General features: G+C 38.5%; 1 protein-coding gene across 3 annotated transcripts; it reads left to right on the forward strand.

The window, feature by feature from the left end:
- Positions 1-894: 894 nt before the first annotated feature.
- LOC148370179 (gap junction gamma-1 protein-like) lies at positions 895-17,545 on the forward strand. Of its 3 annotated transcripts, XM_088332584.1 has the most exons (6): positions 1,109-1,229; positions 1,548-1,622; positions 8,273-8,542; positions 11,590-11,812; positions 13,712-14,386; positions 16,626-17,545. In XM_088332584.1, exons 3-6 carry the CDS (start codon positions 8,303-8,305, stop codon positions 16,637-16,639), a joined length of 1,152 nt encoding a protein of 383 aa, XP_088188710.1. In that variant the 5' UTR covers positions 1,109-1,229; positions 1,548-1,622; positions 8,273-8,302; the 3' UTR covers positions 16,640-17,545. The 3 variants fall into 3 exon arrangements, with proteins under 3 accessions (XP_088188709.1, XP_088188708.1, XP_088188710.1); XM_088332583.1 differs by lacking the exons at positions 1,109-1,229; positions 1,548-1,622 and adding an exon at positions 895-1,091; XM_088332582.1 differs by lacking the exon at positions 1,548-1,622 and having other exon boundaries at positions 1,085-1,229.
- The last annotated feature ends 1,753 nt before the right edge of the window (positions 17,546-19,298 follow it).

Consider the following 19,298-nt stretch of genomic DNA (forward strand, 5'->3'; position numbering starts at 1 on the left):
CCGGGCCTGCTTCATAATCATATATATCATCTCATCTCATTAGCTGCACCGCTTATCCTCAGTAGGGTCGCGGGGGATGCTGGAGCCCATCCCAGCAATCATCGGGCAGTGGGCAGCGGACACCCTGAACTGGTTGCCAGCCAGTCACAGGGCACACAGGGACAGACAACTCGCTCGCTCATTCACACCTAGGGACAATTTGGATGTTATGGCACCAAATGAGTTAATATCAAAATGTTGGAATATATCTTCATATAATTTTGCTTTTTATTAAAATAATTATGTTCTTTTTACCACTAAGGGACACTAAATAATACACACTATCCCTCAAAATAACAAATTGTCAAATCTAGTGTAATTGTATTGTACTTAATCACAATAAGTCTCTAAGGGCTGCACAGACCACAGACTGGATAGTATTTTTGGGATATTAAATGGAAAATCAAACAAATGCGATCGTTGGAGCGGTTTATTAACGCTTGGCTTGATTTTAAAAAAAGACGCCGCACTAGAGAAGATACTAGTCTCAAGTCAAAATGTATTTGTTGATATTTAAATTTGAAAAGAGTGGTAAAACAGTTTTAAATGGTAGGCGTATTTAAAAGGGGTAAGCAGTAGTCATTACAGTAAAAAAAAAAACGGATAATAAAGGTTGTGATTTAGATAACCATCCCCCTAGCCCGAAAATAATCGTCTGGAAACGCCTCTGCTCGTTTTCTTTAATAGCCACAGTTGTTTCCCATTTTAATTTATAAGGGCGACACAATTGCAGCATCGGGCGGGAAGCCACTTGCACAACATCATCATTTGAAAAAACAACTTTTGTGTTGAGGCCGAAGGAGAGAGAAAAAGATCGCACTTCTCAGATTTCAGGAGAAAAAGACATGGGTAGGAGGCGGGGGCATTTTGCTGGGTCCATTTATGCGGCGAGACGAAGACGAGGGGGAAGAGTCAGGAGCCCACAGGAGCTACTCTTGCTTTTGTTTTGGGGGCCCCGACGAGCGGGGGTCACGGAGGACTGAATGGACTACGACTGACGGGGGCCACGAAAGCTAATTAGGAAAAGCTGGTGGCGCAATTAAGCGCGCAAGGTGAGCATTCAGAACCAACTTTTGGCGCTCGTCTTCTTTCTTTCCAGCGAACCACTGACGCTTTATGCGGGGCCATGACAAAAACTTGACGTTGAAACGCTTTTTTGATGTGAATGAGTTCCACTTGGTTCTGTTAGGGTAAGTGGCACCTCATTCGATAAAGTTCCTCCTTTTTTGGTCTCTTTGATCTCCTAGTCCAAAAGTGAACCTTGCGTTCGCGTAACCTTGGAATGTGTGGAATTGCCGCAATTAGTTGACCAAACCCCCTCAAAGCGCCCCGAAGCAAACTTTTCTTTGTAAAGTTTCTTGAACGGACGCAAGGTTTGAGTGGACGCGGTTTGGTAGACATAATGGCGGCCCCCGGTGCGTCAGTGTCGGCGCAGTGAACCCTAAAATGCAGCTTTCTGTTTTGGGTTAGCCAGGAATGTTAAAACAAAACGCCTCCTCTTTGCCCAGACTTTTTAATGCACACTTTCCAGACCAGAGAGCCCCCCCCAAGCCCCTCCACAAAAACCCATCAGATCTTGCCAGGTATGCAACAGGAAAAAGTGCATTTATTTGCTCAGCTGAAGCGGCAGGCTGGCGCGTGTTTGACTTTGACAAACACGTAAAATGATTTTGTGTGCTGACACGGAGCAGCGATTGTTTAGTTTATCAATGTGTTAAACAGGAATAAAACTAACTTATTTAATGTGAGTCCATTTCTTACAGTTTGACGTTTCACAAAATCGTAGCAGGCCAGTAAGGCTTTTTTTTAGTTGATTTAAAAATAATGTACTGCAATTCAAGGCTAAATCAACGTGTTTTGGACCCGATTTAGCAGCCTTTAATTTACGTTTCCGCCACGGCTGCGAATCTCATCAGTACTAAAGTCCCGTTTAAAGAGACAGTCGCCATTACATTTTACGTTTTTTTAATCCTCTTTGAATTTTGACTCATTCACTGCCAAACGTTTCTCTCAAATGGGTGTTCCGAGTGCCGGCCAATTTTTGCCGATTTGACTTATTTTTGAAGGGCAACAAAAAGTTTGCAGCTATATAACCAGTAGGCATAGGAGATAGGAAAGAATTTACTGTAAGCCTTCTTTTTATATCTTTGATCAATATTTGATAAACAGTTTTTATAGAAAACACTTCTCCCCAAGGAAACACTTGAGAAAAACAGCTTTTTTTGTGAAAGGCAGCGCTTTGCTTGAGAATATCATTTTATTGCGAGAAATTTGAACCTATGCATGAACTTTGCACGAACCATTCGGCGCCCAATGTTTTCGGTGACCTGATCACACGATTTTGGTCACTCGAGGGCTGCTCACATACTTTCGATTGTTTGATAGAGGAAGCAAAGCAACACGAAAAAGTGGGACTCCTCAATGAGTGGACAAAGAAATGTTCAACGCAATTCCTGCCATCCAGTGGTGATTTATTATTCATTCATCATTATCAAAGGCTTGGCACTTACTAATTAGCCACGCCAAAGATTTAGGAACTTTTTCTTCAAATTTTAAATAAAAAAAATAAGTATTACGTTTTGACACACAGGGACAATGCTTCTGAAAACATATGTATGGCACTGAATGAGTTAAAGGGGAACTGTTTGATATTTGACCACTACATGTTGCTGTATTGTGTAGTGCAAGCAATGTTCCCTCTGATTTACACGGGTCTGAGCGTTCACACAAAGTCGGTGAGCAACGCTTGAAACAACAGTGAGCAACACCAAGCCCAAGTGTGGCAACAAAATCATTATCAAACATGTCCAAAACTTGACATCACCTTGCAAAATAATTTTTCACTTTTGAATTAATTGAGTAATGTACGATTGCAAAGGTTGCAGGGCCTACAAACGTCATTTGTTTTTACAATTTTTTTTCACAAGATTTCCATTTTTTATTCCTGATATCTTATGTCGCATAATACTAACATTTTTTGGGGCTTATTTAGTCGGTTGCACGATACAGAACTGTATTTAATTACATTTTTTTAGTGGAAGTACAATGTTGGCAACAAGATTAACTTGATATAATTGGAAATTATTTGAATGCAACACAAACTTTTTCCTCTTTTTCCCAGTTTTTTTCTCCTTTTAAAAAAAAAAATCTTATAAAAAAAATCTCATTGTGTTTATTTTTTCCTAGCTGTTACCCTTTTCTTGCTTTTTTTGTTCTCTATTACCTTTTTTTTCCTTTTATTTGCTTCCTTCTTCCGGCTTTTTTTCTGAAATTCTCCTGCTCTTTTTTTCTTCTCTCCTTTTGTTTAGTTTTTTTCACTACTTTTTCATTTTGGTATATTTTTCTTTTTGTTCTATTCCCCCCTTCCTTTAAGTAATTTTGTGCACAATTTTACATATCTGGTCTTGTAGGGATTAAAGAAGCAAAAACAACCTGAAGAGCCGTTTGGGACCCAAAAGAGCCAGTTCTTTTTTAGTGAGCCGAGCCGAAGAAGCCTGTTCTCAAAAAACTACTGACTTTACTCAATGTTCTACTTCGACAGTGACATCAAAATACCGCATTTAGAACACAGCGTCAGGGAAACCCGTGTATTTTTACCTCCATGCACTGTAACTTTGACTTAATTCGCTTTTTAATTAGCAATTTCGAACCCTGATTTTTGTGAGCTGGCTAGATTTTTTTGTGCGTGGAAAAGCTCAGGGTAGTGCACAATTGTGCACACACGTAGCTTCGAGGGAACATTGCGCTGGATAGATTTTCTTGTGCGCTTAGAATGTGTGGGCAGTCCGCGATTGCGCACACGCGCAGCTTAGAGGGAACATTGAGTGCAAGGATGTCAAACTTGGTTTGGCTATGGGGCTGGATCCAGACTTTCTGTTCTGAGGCTGGCGAGAAGAATTAAAGAATATCAGCTCCAAATGTTAAGCTTTGTTTTTTGTAATGGGAAAGCAGTTTTACACCTGAACCAACTCTGCATGGTGTAAAAACCCAACACTCCCCTCTAGTGGCTGGTTTACATTTATTTAACGAAATCATAACTTCTGATAGAAATCCCCTAATCATGTTCAACATGCCTGGTGTAGCGCAACTGTGAACCATGGCTACAAAGTACTGGGAAGAATACAAACTATTGAGACTCATAGTAACCAAACATAATTTTTCTGGCAAGTTTAACAAGATTTTTTTTCAAACAGACATTTCATTACCAACAGGTATTTCTTAAAAGGCATGTTTATAAGTTCATGTACTTTCGCTTGTTAATTAAATCGATATACTATTTTTTTTTTCTTTAAACAGAAGGCGCAAAATAATATACAATGTCCCTTAAGTTTCTGCTATGGCTACGAATCCCAAAAGTATTGAAATGACATATAAGAGACATTTTCTCCCAAATGCAGTGTCTGCTTGGCGCACCCAAAAAAAAAAACTCAACTGGTCTTTGAATTTTAAAGGTGCTATTTGGTAATTGTAGGGTGAAAACAGATGTCACCCTGCAGCTATATTTGCTGCTTCTTTCTTGTTGCTTATAATTGTCAGTCAAAACCTGATAATTATTTTAGAAACATCGTGCTTTGAATCTCTGCTTATCAATATTACAGATTTTGTGTGTCCCCCCCAAATATAAAAGGTTTAAAGGAAAAAAGTTATAGAAAATCTGACCTATTCAACATCAGCACGCATTAAAAGCACAAAATGGTCCCAGAACCTGTTGTTTTAACTTCCTTCAAAGTTTTGTAGAGGAATTATTTGATCAAGGACCACACTGACGTCTATTAGTACATTTTCAAGGTATGGGTTTGAGGTTTCGTGGTCTTATTTGTTTTTTAGGATCTCAAAAGATTAATTTAATTGAGATTACAACTTAAATACTTTAACATTACACCCAAAGTAACTTACAGCGTTGTTCAGCCGAATACAAATGTTTAATTGAACTACAGTATATTTCCGGGATGCGACCCCTCTTGGCAACGTTTACACTGGTGTGGAATGAGATGTTTTTGTGGCATTTTCTCCACTAGACGACATAAACAACAATTTGTTTTGTGCACTTTAAAACTGATCCATTTAAACTTGATGGTGTTTGTGCGTATTTATGCACGTCTCTAAGATGTCTGTCCACTATTAGTCGACGTCATATAAAGTGCTGGTCCGCTATTTGCATCTTGGCACCATGAAAATGCCAATATGCTATTGGATAAATTACCTCTCACAATTCCTTTCTACATTAAATTCAGAATCTAGAGTGCTTCATAAAGACTTTGCGAGTTGGCGATACAATATTGTAGTTTTTTTGTACTGTATTGATTTTCTGTCGGCTGCAAGACTTGCAGTGATGCTCAAGGGAAAAGGGAAAGAATGGTCATGTAAACGAAGCTTGGAATAAGAAAAGCAAATTGCATGGCCATGGCCTATCAAAGATTGCGACTTTTATTAATAATAAGACGACAATAAAGGCAAGGAAATCTAAGGGAATGACAGTCCTTGCACGTGGGAGTTTCAAAATCGGATAACTTTTCAATCCGCCATGACAGTCTCCTTTTTATTTCCACCCGCTACTCTATTCCACTAGCTCAAGTCACGTCACACCAAAGGTAAATATATACTTTTTGTTTTTCATGTTTGTTATTCTATACATGTACAGTATATTACACATAAGCAGTACTTACTATTTTGTTGTTCCAATGTTTTTTTCTGAGGTATCTAGTGTTCAGAGCGCATTAGCTACACATAAAACCTGCGATATGATAATTTCAATTTACGTTTCCCATCTCCAGAACAGATAACATTGTATTCCTGGGGTCTACTGAATATCATTCAAGCAAATACTTCAATAAGAACAAGAGAAACAAATATTTTCATGCACATGCTATGCACACTTTGAACGTGCATACATTGTAGTTGTTGTGGGGGGAAAAGTTGGCAGGCTTGCAAGGGATGCAGTGAACCCACCTAATGATGGATGGAATTTTTCTGACAAAGATTAAAAATATCATACATATAAAATTTTCCCAAGTAAATAGTATGCTGATTTTCTACTAAAGTGTGTTGGTATGTATTTACATTCTTGTTCAACGAGTGTTCACTGCACTGGTTTGTTTGCCTGCCAGCTATGGATAAATGTACTCATGCTTTACAAAGTTGAATTAACTATGAGGTTAAGCTTCAAAGCTCCTTTTAATTAGAGTTAAAGCATCTTCTAAAGGAGTAGGTCTCCTTTAGTTGAATTAAGTTTGTGGAGGTTTTGGCTATTTTTAAAATGGCAATTCCTTACTTGGTTTTGCTTCAATCACCCCTTTGAGAATCATGTACATTCTTGAGTTCCAACCTTGGACCCTCCATTGTATTTTTCCATTATTCATGCTTGTGAGAGTGATACTGATTTTTCATTTAGTGAAGCTTTTTTTATAACTTCATTGTAAAGAAGTAGTTTGATGCCAACATCTGGAAAATAACAGAAAAAATACCTTCTGGCCTTTGCTTAGAATAATTGAATTTTCAAAGTATTTTTGGTCTTTAGATTTACCCAAAGTCCATTGGTTACTAGTTTGTATCAACTGATGTTTTGGTGAGAATTATCTTCACCAAAATGAAGTATTTTATTGAGAAGGCATCATCATTGAGATACAATATAACTCTTAGCATTTACTGTATACTGGTTTAAAATCACAATTTGTCCTTTCAAACAAACCTGACTTGCATTAATCTGCTTAACTTAACTATGGTTAAAGCAATTTTACATCATATTTTATGTGTTTACCCTGGAGTGCCATGTCCAATCTCCTTGCATACCATGTTTCACTGTGTTGTTATGAATGACATTAAAGACAATTCAGTTTTAAATGCTTTTGCTCAAGCGTTTGAGCAGCTCTAAAGATTTACCCCATTAGTTGTCTTAAAGTTCTTTATAGAATATGTGTAACTTATCAAAATGACCTGAAGATAAAAGGATGGTTGAACTCTAAAGTATTCAGTCCTTAATTTTAGAGTTATTGCAGCCCTAAAGTTCTACCTTCTAACTTCAAAGCTTTAACTCTTTAAATTAGGCTCGTCAGACATACAACCCGCAAGCCAGACCCAGACTGTTGGTAGACTTAAACTAGCATGCCATAAATTTCAGAGGATGTCAAAAAAGAAGCAAGTCGCTAGGTTATTTCTATCAAATGTTGTTGTGCGTTTTGTTCTAAATAATTTGAAACGAAATGGTCTTTTGGCCGTTAAATTAATTTTTATAGCGTGGTGAGTTGATTCAGTAGTTTAACTGCACTCTCTTAAACTGAAACAAACCAGTTAAAACATTAAATGCCAAACATGTAATTATTTTCCCCCTAATGTTTGTAAATACATTCATGTTTAGAAGAGATACTTTGTCCTCTATGATTATATAGTATGTTGGGTAAGTTACTGGTGTAGGCTGGATGATAAATCGTAGTACGAAGAAACAAAGCCAAAAATTTGGAATTCACATTCTTTTACTGATCTGGCCTGCCTCAGAACAAAAATCCTGAGCTGGCCCCAGAGCATAACTGAGCTTTCTTTTAAATGAACTGTCAATATTGATGTATTATCAAAATTATGGCAGGATGATGCAAGAGTGCTTATGGATGTCGTTCTTTTGATAACATATTTTCACAAAGATCGCATGAATACAAAAAAGATGAATTTGCCGATAGGAGGCTTTAGTCGCAGGAAAAAAAAACATGGACACATAGGGTTGGGCAAAAGATCTAAAATAAAATATATCATCTCATTAGCTGCACTGCTTATCCTCAGTAGGGTCGCAGGGGTGCTGGAGCCCATCCCAGCAATCATCGGGCAAGGGACACCCTGATCTGGTTGCCAGCCAATTGCAAGGCACACAGGGACAGACAGCTCGCTCGCTCATTCACACCTAGGGACAATTTGGACCGGCCAATCCACCCGAAATGCATGTCTTTGGAATGTGGGAGGAAACCGGAGTGCCCGGAGGAAACCAACGCAAGCACGGGGAGAACATACAAACTCCGCACAGGAAGTCCTGTAGCTGGATTTGAACCCTCACAGGAGGTTCCCAAGACCTTAGAACTGTGCCGCACATGCGCTAACCACTGCCCCACCGTGCTGCCCTAAAATAAAATATAATTATTATTATTTTAAAGAGAAAATGATAAACCAAGTTTCTCTAAAATGTTGGTTCTAACTTTTAACTAAAATGTTTGCTTTTTTCATATTTGCCTCCACTCCTCCCTCTTAAAAGCCTTGTTAGCGCCTCCGTCACCACGCCACCATGAGTTGGAGTTTCCTGACGCGTCTTCTTGACGAAATTTCCAACCACTCCACATTTGTGGGCAAGATCTGGCTGACGGTGCTCATCATCTTCCGCATCGTCTTGACAGCGGTCGGCGGTGAGACCATCTACTATGATGAGCAGAGCAAGTTCGTCTGCAACACGCAGCAGCCCGGTTGCGAAAACGTGTGCTACGACGCCTTTGCTCCGCTCTCGCACGTCCGATTCTGGATCTTTCAGGTAACTATTGCCAGGCTTTGGGAGCAACAGAAGGCATGTAAAGTCGTTATGTACCGTATTTTCCGCACTATAAGGCGCACCGGGTTATAGGGCGCACCCCCAAAAAATAGTTTTTCGTCCTATATCTTCCATACATAAGGCGCATTGGATTATAAGGATTATAAGGCGCTACAATGGGAACGTCGACAAAACAGTCAGATAGTTCAGTCCAACTTATTACCCCCTTAACATCCCGAAAGTTTGCAAAGAAGCAAATACGTGTCGTAGACACGTGCGGATGCGGTGTCCGTACAATGTTAAGGTTAAAGTCTTGGGATTCAAGAAATGCCAACCATTCCTTAGTTTCTATTTTCTTTTTCGCTCGCAACTTTACTGTGCATATGACAATAAACACTTGGAATTTAGTTTAATTTTAAAAAAAGACCCATCACAGAAACCTCTAGATCACTCTGAAACAAGATACTGGGAAAATATATAGCCAGAGTAGCTCACCGAAGTCGTTGCGTTCAATAATAATGTGCAACCATGGTCCTCTTATATCCGTGAGTGTAGTAAATCCAGGAGAGTAAAATATTTACAAATACAGAAAGGTAAAACATGTTTCCTCTATGCTGTAGACAACCACACTTGCTATTCACATTCATCTTTTTCGGCCAATTGCAGGCTTTGTTTTGCCCCTTTAGCCTATGCGAGCCTGTAAATGATAAAAAGGATCCGCCCCCTTTACCTCTGAATAACTTGAGCCAATAGTGATCGATTCAACTGATGATTGACACATTGGTTAGCCAATGAAACGCCGGTATATAAATCCCAGCATACACCGCGGACTACTTCGCGTTCGGGGGAAAATCGGCGGCTGGTTGCATTAGTTGCAAGACTTTGCGACTTAATATTGATCCATATATAAGGCGCACTGTATTATAAGGCGCATGGTCAGCTTTTGAAAAGAAATTGAGACTTTTATGTGCGCCTTATAGTGCGGAAAATATGGTGATTAGAATACAAAAAAGTTTTAATTGTATTAAATTAGTTACAGAAAAAAACAATCAAATTACAGGTTTATATAGTTAAGATAAGGATTATTTTGAAGGATTACATTTTATTTCAAAGTATAATTAGATATACATAATGCGCCGATAGAGGAAATGTGTCTATCATCGTCATTTCAGTCACTGATTCTAAAGAGACAGAACAATTAGACATGATGTGCAGCAGCCGTATCTGTTGCACCAATTGTACAATGAGCTAGCATCTCATCCACTGCATGTTTGTCTCACTGTGTTACAGGTAAAATCATTCTTTTTGTCCCCCTTTTATGTTTCATGCAATGTAGCACTCGTTTTGTTAAATTGGCTCAAGCCTGCAGTTTCGTGAGACTGCGTATGTGTCTATGTATTGGGCCTGCTAGTTGTGCGTTCGAGGACATTAAGTAAATTTGAATGATTGTCGTCTTTTGGTTATATTGAGATAATTGTTATTTAAAACCAACTTTACAATCACTGTATTATGTTGTGGGAATGTTTTACTTAGCTTAGTAAATCTTAGTAAGGTCAAGAGGTTTGCAATCTCTTCTTCAAACAAGTAAAAAACAGTCAAAATGTGTAACTGGAGTGCTTTGTCCAATTTCGTTGTCACAATATGTTAAACCCATTTTGTAACAATTAAAATAAAGGGATATTCCATTCTAAAACATGGACACGAGAGATCTTTGAGTTTGTTGGAACTTTAGAAAGTAAACACTTTGTGTTTTAAACAATAGTCAGTTCTTAATGTAAACTAAAGCGTAGCATATCATGTCTGCCATGTGAATAGTAGTTTTATTTTTGCTGAATAAACTGTATACTATTTGGTTTCAATTTGGGCACTTTTTTGTAGGACAAAAAGGCACTACCTGATCTTGGTTTCCTCCAATTCTTGTTCAAAGTTGCATTATCTTAAACAAAATTTAGCAATTTAATTCATGTTTTGTCTTTTAGTAGCACATTGGGTATTGGAGTAATCCAGTCGAAAAATCAAGTTTCATTACCACAATATTAAGGTATTTGGATTATGTTATTGATCACATTTTTCAACATATAACTAGTAACTGTGTCAGAGTACGTTTTTACAATAACTCCCCCAACCCTGACTTTTGCTTCCCATGTAAGAAATTTGTGTAGGAATCCCAAATAATTTAAGATTTGATGCCCAAACCAAAAAACTGAAACACTTAGCTGAAAATGACACATGCAAAATTATTATTTTTTTGCTGTGACTTGTTAAGAAAGGTACAATATCAAATGATGCATAACTGAGACATGTAATCAGATGTTAATTTTAGGTGTTTCATATTAAAATCCTCATTAAACAAAAATTGCCTTTTAAAGAGCTTAACAAACTCCAGTTAGACTAAAAAGTGATACAGAAGTAAAACTTTAGAGATTTTAGAATGCAAATTACACAAGCATGTTCATTTTTTTTGAGTAAAGTGGCTGGTTTTAGTAAAAAACATACTGTATTTATTCATGTATAATGCTCTTTTTTTTTTAAATCTATAAAAACTCTATGTTTAGGTGCGTGTTGTATACGAGGTTTTTCTGTTACCATATTTTTTGCAATGATCTGTTAAAAATATCCCTGAATACAATCAAAAAACATTGCATGCAACAAAAACGAACCTTTGGTGGCAGCAGTGAGCACACTAAATTCTAACCACTTAACCACCACGGATATAAAGGAAATAAGAAAAGGATTTTATTTTATGTCATCATCACACTATTTTTTTATTCATGTTGGAATGAAAAAAAAACAACATTTTACTGAAATGTATGAGTTGGGTTGAGTTCTGTTTTGACAGCATCCTCTATCTCCTCAATTTATATCTTAGTCGTGACGTCCTTCACAACTATGTTCTCTCTGAAGCCTGTTCGGTTTTTATCTTTTCTTTCGACCGAAATTTAAAAATTAACTTTTGCCTGTTTTCGGTAGAAAAATATTTGTGCTGAAAAATCGTTGCATCCATAATTGTGTTGAACCATGTGGCTGATGTGTGCCAATGTCTGCTGCAGGTCATTATGATCACCACTCCCACCATCATGTACCTGGGATTCGCCATGCACAAAATCGCTCGCATGGATGACTCCGATTACCGGCAGGTTCGCAAGAAGAAGAGGATGCCCATCGTCAGCAGAGGCGCAGTCCGGGACTACGAAGAGGCCGAAGACAACGGAGAAGAGGATCCCATGGTTGCTGAAGAGATCGAACTGGAAAAGCCAGACAAGGCAGAAAAAAGTAAGCTGGTAATTGTTCAGTACACTTAAAGCGGGGTAGATTATCCATTTTGTTCTGTGCTTCTGAATACTAAGGATATTCTGATTATTGTCTGAGACTGAGGGAGGGAAGAGAGGGAGGGACAGGCTCGACTGTATCTGAGCCTAAATAATCGTCCCATCGAGTGATGAAAATGCAGATACCGATGTTCGACGAATTCCTAAATATCTGTGCCGATAAACTATCGACCTTTACTCTTTTTTTATGTAAAGCTGAATATTGGGTGGTTGTTATGTAAACCCAGCAACTTCGAGATTATTTTCACACAAGTGAGAACCGTTCCGGCTCCTGAGAATAGAAAAGTACAGGCACATTTTGCTGATGCGCTTTGAATTTTTTTTTGCTCATTTTAAGGGTATTTTTTTAATTGTATATTTAACAGTTTTTCCAGATAAACAGATTTTGCTCATTAACATCTGCTACAGCAGATGGAATATATATTTTCCAGTAATAAAAATTGTTCTTAAAAAGAGGAAGCAATTTTGAAAATGGTCATTGTACATGTGTTCTTGGACTATTTAGCTTTTATCTTACCAAAGAAACCAGTTAGATAGCGCTTATATAATAATAGCAACTATATCTTTGACTGGGCTATAAAAAAGTTTTTCTTAGTGGATATTCATTATTAAAACTTTGGAATAAAAAACAGTCAGTGGTCATAAATCATAGCTTATTTAGATATGGAGTGAAAACTTCAACTGCAAAATTGATTATTGCTTTCATTCAACCAAAAACATAATAAACGTCCATGAATTGGACCACTTTAAAGGCTGACCTCTTTGCGAGGGTTCTCAAGAGCTACTTGGAATTCTTGTAAAATGTTTCAATTTCAATGTTAACTTTTCAAGGTTTGACAAAACATTCCTGAGTTCTGGATAAAGTGCAGGGCAGCACTCCTGTAGAAAGATGAGGCAAAAAGAAAAACTTGTGACATAAAGTAGGCCGCAAATGGTCCAGTGTCAAACAAGTATTAAATCAAGTTTTCTGTAAAAATTATGGACTCTGAAATGTACTTGATAAACCAGTAAAGAATTCAACAACTACATCAGACATATTTTATTATCTTAATACAGCAGCAGAGCCATCAAAATTAGTAAGGACTCCACCCAGCCCTAACACTAACCCGGCCACCACATCTTTGACATGTTACCTTCAGGTGGGCGCTACATGTCTTGTAAAACAAGGACATACAGGATCAGATGGTTTCTTCCTCGGGGCCATCACTACCCTAAACAAGCGCACAAAACTACAATGTATTGTGATGTTTTTTTATATTATTTGTTTGGACTGGTAAATGTTATTGCGCAAAACTATTGAAACATGCGTTTGTTGCTGCTAAGTTTTATTGCATTTCCTTTCATTGAATTATTGTAATGATGTGCTATTTTTTCATTGCACTAAGTACTACGTTATAAATGTTTGCCAATTTATCCTGAGTTTTTTTTCTTTAAAGTCCTTATTACATATTTACCCTGGAGTGCCATGACGCTTTGCTGATGCTACTGCGCTGTCCCAGAGATTGCTTTATTTGATCCCGAAACCACATGCGTTTCTTTTAGCACGTATAGGTCTTGTTTAGACATCAGTGAACACGTGTTGTCGTAACTTATCCCAGCAGGTTTAAGGACAGCCAAACTAGAGCGTTGATTGCCATATCTTGAATGTCAATCACAATGAAAATGAGATTAACTTGCATGCAGAATGGCTGCCTTAGCCTTACTTGGTTTGTTGGGATGTAGATGACGTGATAGAAATTATCAATACTGTACAACCATAAAACTGAAGCTTCTGGGCAATCCTTGCTGTACTTAAAGTGAAATAGGCTCTCTGAGACCTAACTCAGACTTATTTCCCTCCAAGGCTCACAGGAAAAGAAGCATGATGGCCGGCGCAGGATCCTGCGTGACGGACTGATGAAAGTCTACATCTTTCAGCTCCTGTGGCGCTCTGCCTTCGAAATCAGCTTCCTCTGCGGCCAATTTCTCTTGTACGGCTTCAAGGTGATCCCCTTTTACACGTGCACGCGTTCGCCCTGCCCGCACACGGTGGACTGCTTTGTGTCGCGGCCCACGGAGAAAACTATCTTCCTGCTCATTATGTACGTGGTGTCATTCCTTTGCCTCACCCTAACCGTCTTCGAAATCATGCACTTGGGCATCGGCGGGATCCGCGATGCCTTCCGCCGGCGGGCCGCCCTCAGGTCGCGCAGGCCTTCGTCCTTTCAGGCCATCGCCACAGCGCCGCCCGGCTACCATGCCACCGTTAAGAAAGGGGCCAAAGGTGAGCTGAGGATCTCTCCGACAGGAGATTCCTGCTTGGACAGTTTTGGGGACGATCGCCACTCAGCCCGTGAAGTGGAGCGGCTGCGTCGGCACTTGAAGCTGGCGCAGCAGCACTTGGACCTGGCCTACCAAACAGAAGAGGGAATTACCTCACGCAGCAGCAGCCCAGAGGACCACACTGTTGCACAAACGGCGGCCGAGCAGAACCGCCTCAATTTTGCTCAGGAAAAGCAGGGAGATGCCTGCCAGAAAGGTATTTCAGGACTAGGGATGTTTTGATACTTGAAGACAATTAGATAATTTTGAGTATTCATCGATGCGATCCTACATGCTGAGATCATTGGAACATAAAATTCCCTTGTGCAAAAAAATTAAATGCCCATAGTAACCAAAATATTTCTTTATATTGCATTCACTCAATGGCTTTATACTCAATTTATTTTATTTTTATTCTTTTGCTTTAACCAGGCACAGAACATGTAGTGTTTCCCCCTACACATATGCAAATATGTTGCAAAATATTCCACTTTCCAGAAGACTCGAGAAATAAAGTCTCAAAGTGGACCCGTCTTGTCTGCTGAATAGCTGTAACTTCATTTAAATAACTCGGCTCCCTTTCAAAATAGCCTATCCCATTACCACAACCTGTGAGGCAAGTTATGATGGTAAACAAAGTTACACTGACCATTATTTAATGTCAAATTGTGACGAGAGGATGTCCACGCCGTTTGGAAAAAAAAAACGAACCTTTACATTTGCGACTGAGAGCAGTTTTCCTTTTCTGAACAGATTGGTAGGTTTTGTTATAAAAGACAAATATTTTTAATCGGGCACATAATGTGTAGTGTTCCTCCCCACAATCATGCAGATATGTTGCAAAATATTGCACTTGCTGGGGACTTGAGAAATGTAGTCTCAAAGTTGACTGATTGGGTCCTCTAAAGATTTTATGTCACCGGATGAAAACACGACTCTTTAACGATGGCGGGTCCCTTTTTTTTTTTTTTTTTTTTTTTTTTTTGCCACATGTCCCGCGGTTTGTATAATGTCCGGCTAGCTCCTTGATGGTGACAAGGCTGTCGAAGGCTTCCAGTATTATTTGGTCCAGGTTAGCCTGCCATGCCTATTGGTTTAATTCCTGATGGTTGCCGTTTTTTTCTTTCTGTATCCGCTTTTTGTTGCTTGTCGTCCTTTGGTGTATCAGTACTGCACCTACTTGCGACCACAACACGTATGCATTAAACACAAAAACTAATGGTTTCAAACACTCGTAACCTCTTCGACTAATTAACATGTAAACCAATGTGGTGCTTGGGTGCCGGTGTTACTCTGATGACGTCACAGCTCAGTATGTCAAAGACAAGACGATCCATTCTGAAAACAGCCCATCTTGGAAAATAATATACCAATAAAATATACTAATATATATATACATGCATACATATGTATAATTTTTTTTTTTTTTTAAACATGAACTCTTTCCTTACATTTTGCGTGTTTAAGAATTTGGGCTTACTTTAAATTTCCAATAATTTTTTTCCCCCGTACCGGTGCATGGTTATTGTACTCGTCCATACCAATATAGACTTATAGAATTGTCTTTACTGTCATCGATAACAACGTCACGCTGGACTGGCGGCCTTGTCCTGATCCATTACTATGGGTTAAGGCTCCCAATCTGGTGTTTTTGAATATCAGAATCCAATCGGGTCACAATAGCGGGTTGTTCCTGTGGCATCTGTTTTATCTAGGTTATGTCTTGGGCGAGAACGATTAAACGGTTGCCGATTACAATCGAATTATGAGGATCCCTCAAAAGCCAAATCCGCAGCAGATTTAAAATTGGCATTTTAGTCAGGCCCCAACTATGGCTGGCTCCTTGAAGAAATGGTACAATCACTTATTTCTGTGGTGTCCGAAGTCGTATTCTCTCTGGCTGTGCATCAATATTTAATGTCCAAATTGTATAGATTTTACATGATAATTAAAAAAAAAAAATCATTTTACTTCACTAATATACAGATTGATTATTTACCGGAAATTATAAAAAAATGTATTCAAATATAAGTCAATATTTTTGTCACAGCCACGTGTTAACTATTTTAGCGTAATGCAGACGTTATAGTATGAAAATTTTAAATCCGTGTTGGAAACATTCAGTATATCAAAGCTGAGGTTGCAAAATGTTGGGTATTTTTGAAAACTTAAAAAATTATGGGGGAAAATGGATTATAAAATAACAGAATCTTAATGGCACTGAAAAATACATATTAAGATAAAAAAATCACTTTTATAAAACAAAACTGGGTCATGAAAACTGGTTTGGTTTCCCCCATTCCCTTATCCTAGCCCTTTTTTTTCTCATTACATTTACATTTGGCCCTCAACACAAATTTTGTGCTGCCTTACGTTTCAAAGAATGATGTGGATTAACGCAGATAACAATTGTGGACGTTTAACAGGTTTTGTTTTGCTTTTTGTCTCCTTCCCAGGAATTCGTGCCTGAACCTGCTTTCTTCCAAGTCAGTCCTAACGGCCTTTTCACATTGGGTGGGGGTGCATCTGGAAAAGCATTTGGACCACTGAGAGATGTTTGTTTCTTTTGTGAGTGAGTGAATGTGTGTAAATTAAAAAAGACTTTCAGTATTATGTCTTACTGGGATGAGAGCATATCCATCTTTTGATGGTTGTTACATGATTCAACCAAATGCCCACGGCAGCCCTCAACCCCCACCCTAGCTTTCTTTTTTGGCCCTGGAATCTTTGTTCATTTTGCATCCTTGGCTAACTCCGTTTTTTTTCTCCTCACAAAAGATGTTTTTTTTTTTTTTAAAGGTTTAAGGCAAGCTTGGACAAAATTTCTGGACCAGTGCTCAGCGGTTTTGCTCAAGCTTTTACATATCAATTCAAAATGTCAAACTGGGAAATGCTTGAATTCTCTATGCTTCAAATACATTCCTTGGGATTTCCAACAATGGCTCAATACATTTCATGTATTTGTATACAACAATAGTACCCAGAAGCATTTTTTTTTTTTTTTACACTTCCCTAACGTGTTTGTTTTCCCTAAATAAGTAAAGGTGAATCATTGTGAAACCTCATCATTTGGCGAACCTCATTGAGCTTAGTGGCGCCTACGCCATCGGGCTGAAATACATTCCTCTTGAGTGAGGCATAATTTTCCGTCTCCGGCAGCTGATGCCCACTTTGATTTTGGAGCTTTCCCCAGTCTTACAGCTTCTTAAAAATGTTATTGTGAATGGGTAAAAGAGGGAGCCTAAAAAATATTTGAACTCTTTTCATGTTTCTCTTTCATGTTTATGGTACATTCCAAATTCAAGCCAAAGAAATGTTTATTAATTGTAGATATATATATATATTATTTTTCTTGAGTAAATCTATTTGAAGAGAATATTGTGTCCATTATTGATGGCTTACACCAAAACAAATAAGTTTACACCACATTTTACTGCTTCACAATGTTGAAAATGTTATCAATATTTGCCACACAGGAGACGAGATGGGCTGAGATCATGTTGCAATCAAGAGTGTCCGTAGCATTCCATATTTTTCCAAGTAAGACATTCAAAAACACTTTAAAGGGACAGTGTATATTACATGGTGTCCCTGTAAAAAATATAAGTTTTAAAAATGAATAGATTTCATTTGCACGTTCATATATATATATGAAATTTGAGTAGATTAAATGTTTTATTTTTACATACTTGGCAATTTCCACAGCTCCATGCCCGTACAAACTGTCGTATTTTCCTATACAAAATAATCGTACACTCATATATATATATATATATATATATATATATAATTTTTTTTTTATTATTTTTTTTTCCCCCGGAAAGGCGCATGATGGGCAAGCGCACAGTAGCATCAAACCGCTCGCTTCGTTTGCAACGAAAAAAAAGATACTAAGATGGAGGCTTCCGCGGCGAACTCCTTTGACTTGATTTATTTGCCGTTTCGTGATAGTCGATGTATACCGGATGATATGTATGTTTTTACATAACTGGGCAGGGGACACCCTGAACCAGTTGCCAGCCAGTCGCAGGGCAAACGTAGACATGCAACTCACACACAGTCACACCTAGAGACAATTTGGACCGGCCAATTAACCTGAAATACATGTTTTTGGGAATGTATGAGCATACCGTAGTGCCCGGAGAGAACCTATCCAGACACGCAGAGATAATGCAAACTCCACACTGGGAGGCTGCAGTAGCTGGACTTGATCCCTGAAACTCCGCACCGTGGGGCAGCATGCAAAGCCCCCTCATCTGCAGTGCCATGTTTACTATGATTTTACAAAAAAAAAAAAACTTATTGACATAGATTAAAATGTAAAGGAAGTCGTTAGAAAACAAGATTTGGTTTAATATATCACCATTTGGTCAGTACAGTGGACAGCAACCACTGAGCTGCGGAGTGGTATGGGACTGCACAGACAAATAAAAGTTGCCTTTTTTTTAATACAATATATTGCGCACGTTCTTTTCCAGGAGAACAAGAATTCAAACTTTGGTTGTGCGGAATATGCAAAGTTTTATTTAATTAAGTATTTGAACAATGATCAGTCAAAAATGTCACTGCCCATGAGAGCACAATATTGGATTAAATGGAAATCAAACCTGGTGAAAATGTCGCATCAAAGATAAAATGGTATTCAGGTAATATTTTACATTGTTGAGGATTTTAGATATGGCCCAATGTATTCAGCAGTGTGGTACAGTGAGTAGAAATAGTGTAATTGTTAGATAAAATCCATTGCCTTTTCTTATGCCATCTACATCACTAGTGGTCTAGTGATTACGCTAGGCATGAAATGAAATGATCTGCATTTATATAGCGCTTTTCAAGTCAATGACTTCCCAAAGCGCTTTACATTGTGCTTCACATTTCCCAATAGCGGCCGTGATCTGGGCAGCCATGTAAGGCGCTAACCTGCTTATTGGGGGTATTGGGGGTTCAGTGTCTTACCCAAGGACACTTCGGCATGTAACACGGACAAGCCGGGATTCGAACTGGGATCCCTTAATCCTAAAACGATCGCTCTACCTCCTGAGCTACTGCCGCCCCTAGGCATGTCAAACTCAGTTAGGCCTGGGGCCAGATCAGTAAAATGAAATGTAATCTCCAAATGTTTAGCATTC

This window comes from Urocampus carinirostris, chromosome 3, assembly GCF_059441175.1.
Source record: "Urocampus carinirostris isolate Australia breed hairy pipefish chromosome 3, RoL_Ucar_1.0, whole genome shotgun sequence".
Classification (NCBI taxonomy): domain Eukaryota; kingdom Metazoa; phylum Chordata; class Actinopteri; order Syngnathiformes; family Syngnathidae; genus Urocampus; species Urocampus carinirostris.

Coding starts and splice junctions, on each gene's coding strand:
- LOC148370179 (XM_088332583.1), top strand. CDS start 8,303: ATGAGTTGGAGTTTCCTGACGCGTCTTCTTGACGAAATTTCCAACCAC. Junction 8,543..11,589: donor TCCGATTCTGGATCTTTCAG/GTAACTATTGCC, acceptor TGTCTGCTGCAG/GTCATTATGATCACCACTCC. Junction 11,813..13,711: donor GCCAGACAAGGCAGAAAAAA/GTAAGCTGGTAA, acceptor TTTCCCTCCAAG/GCTCACAGGAAAAGAAGCAT.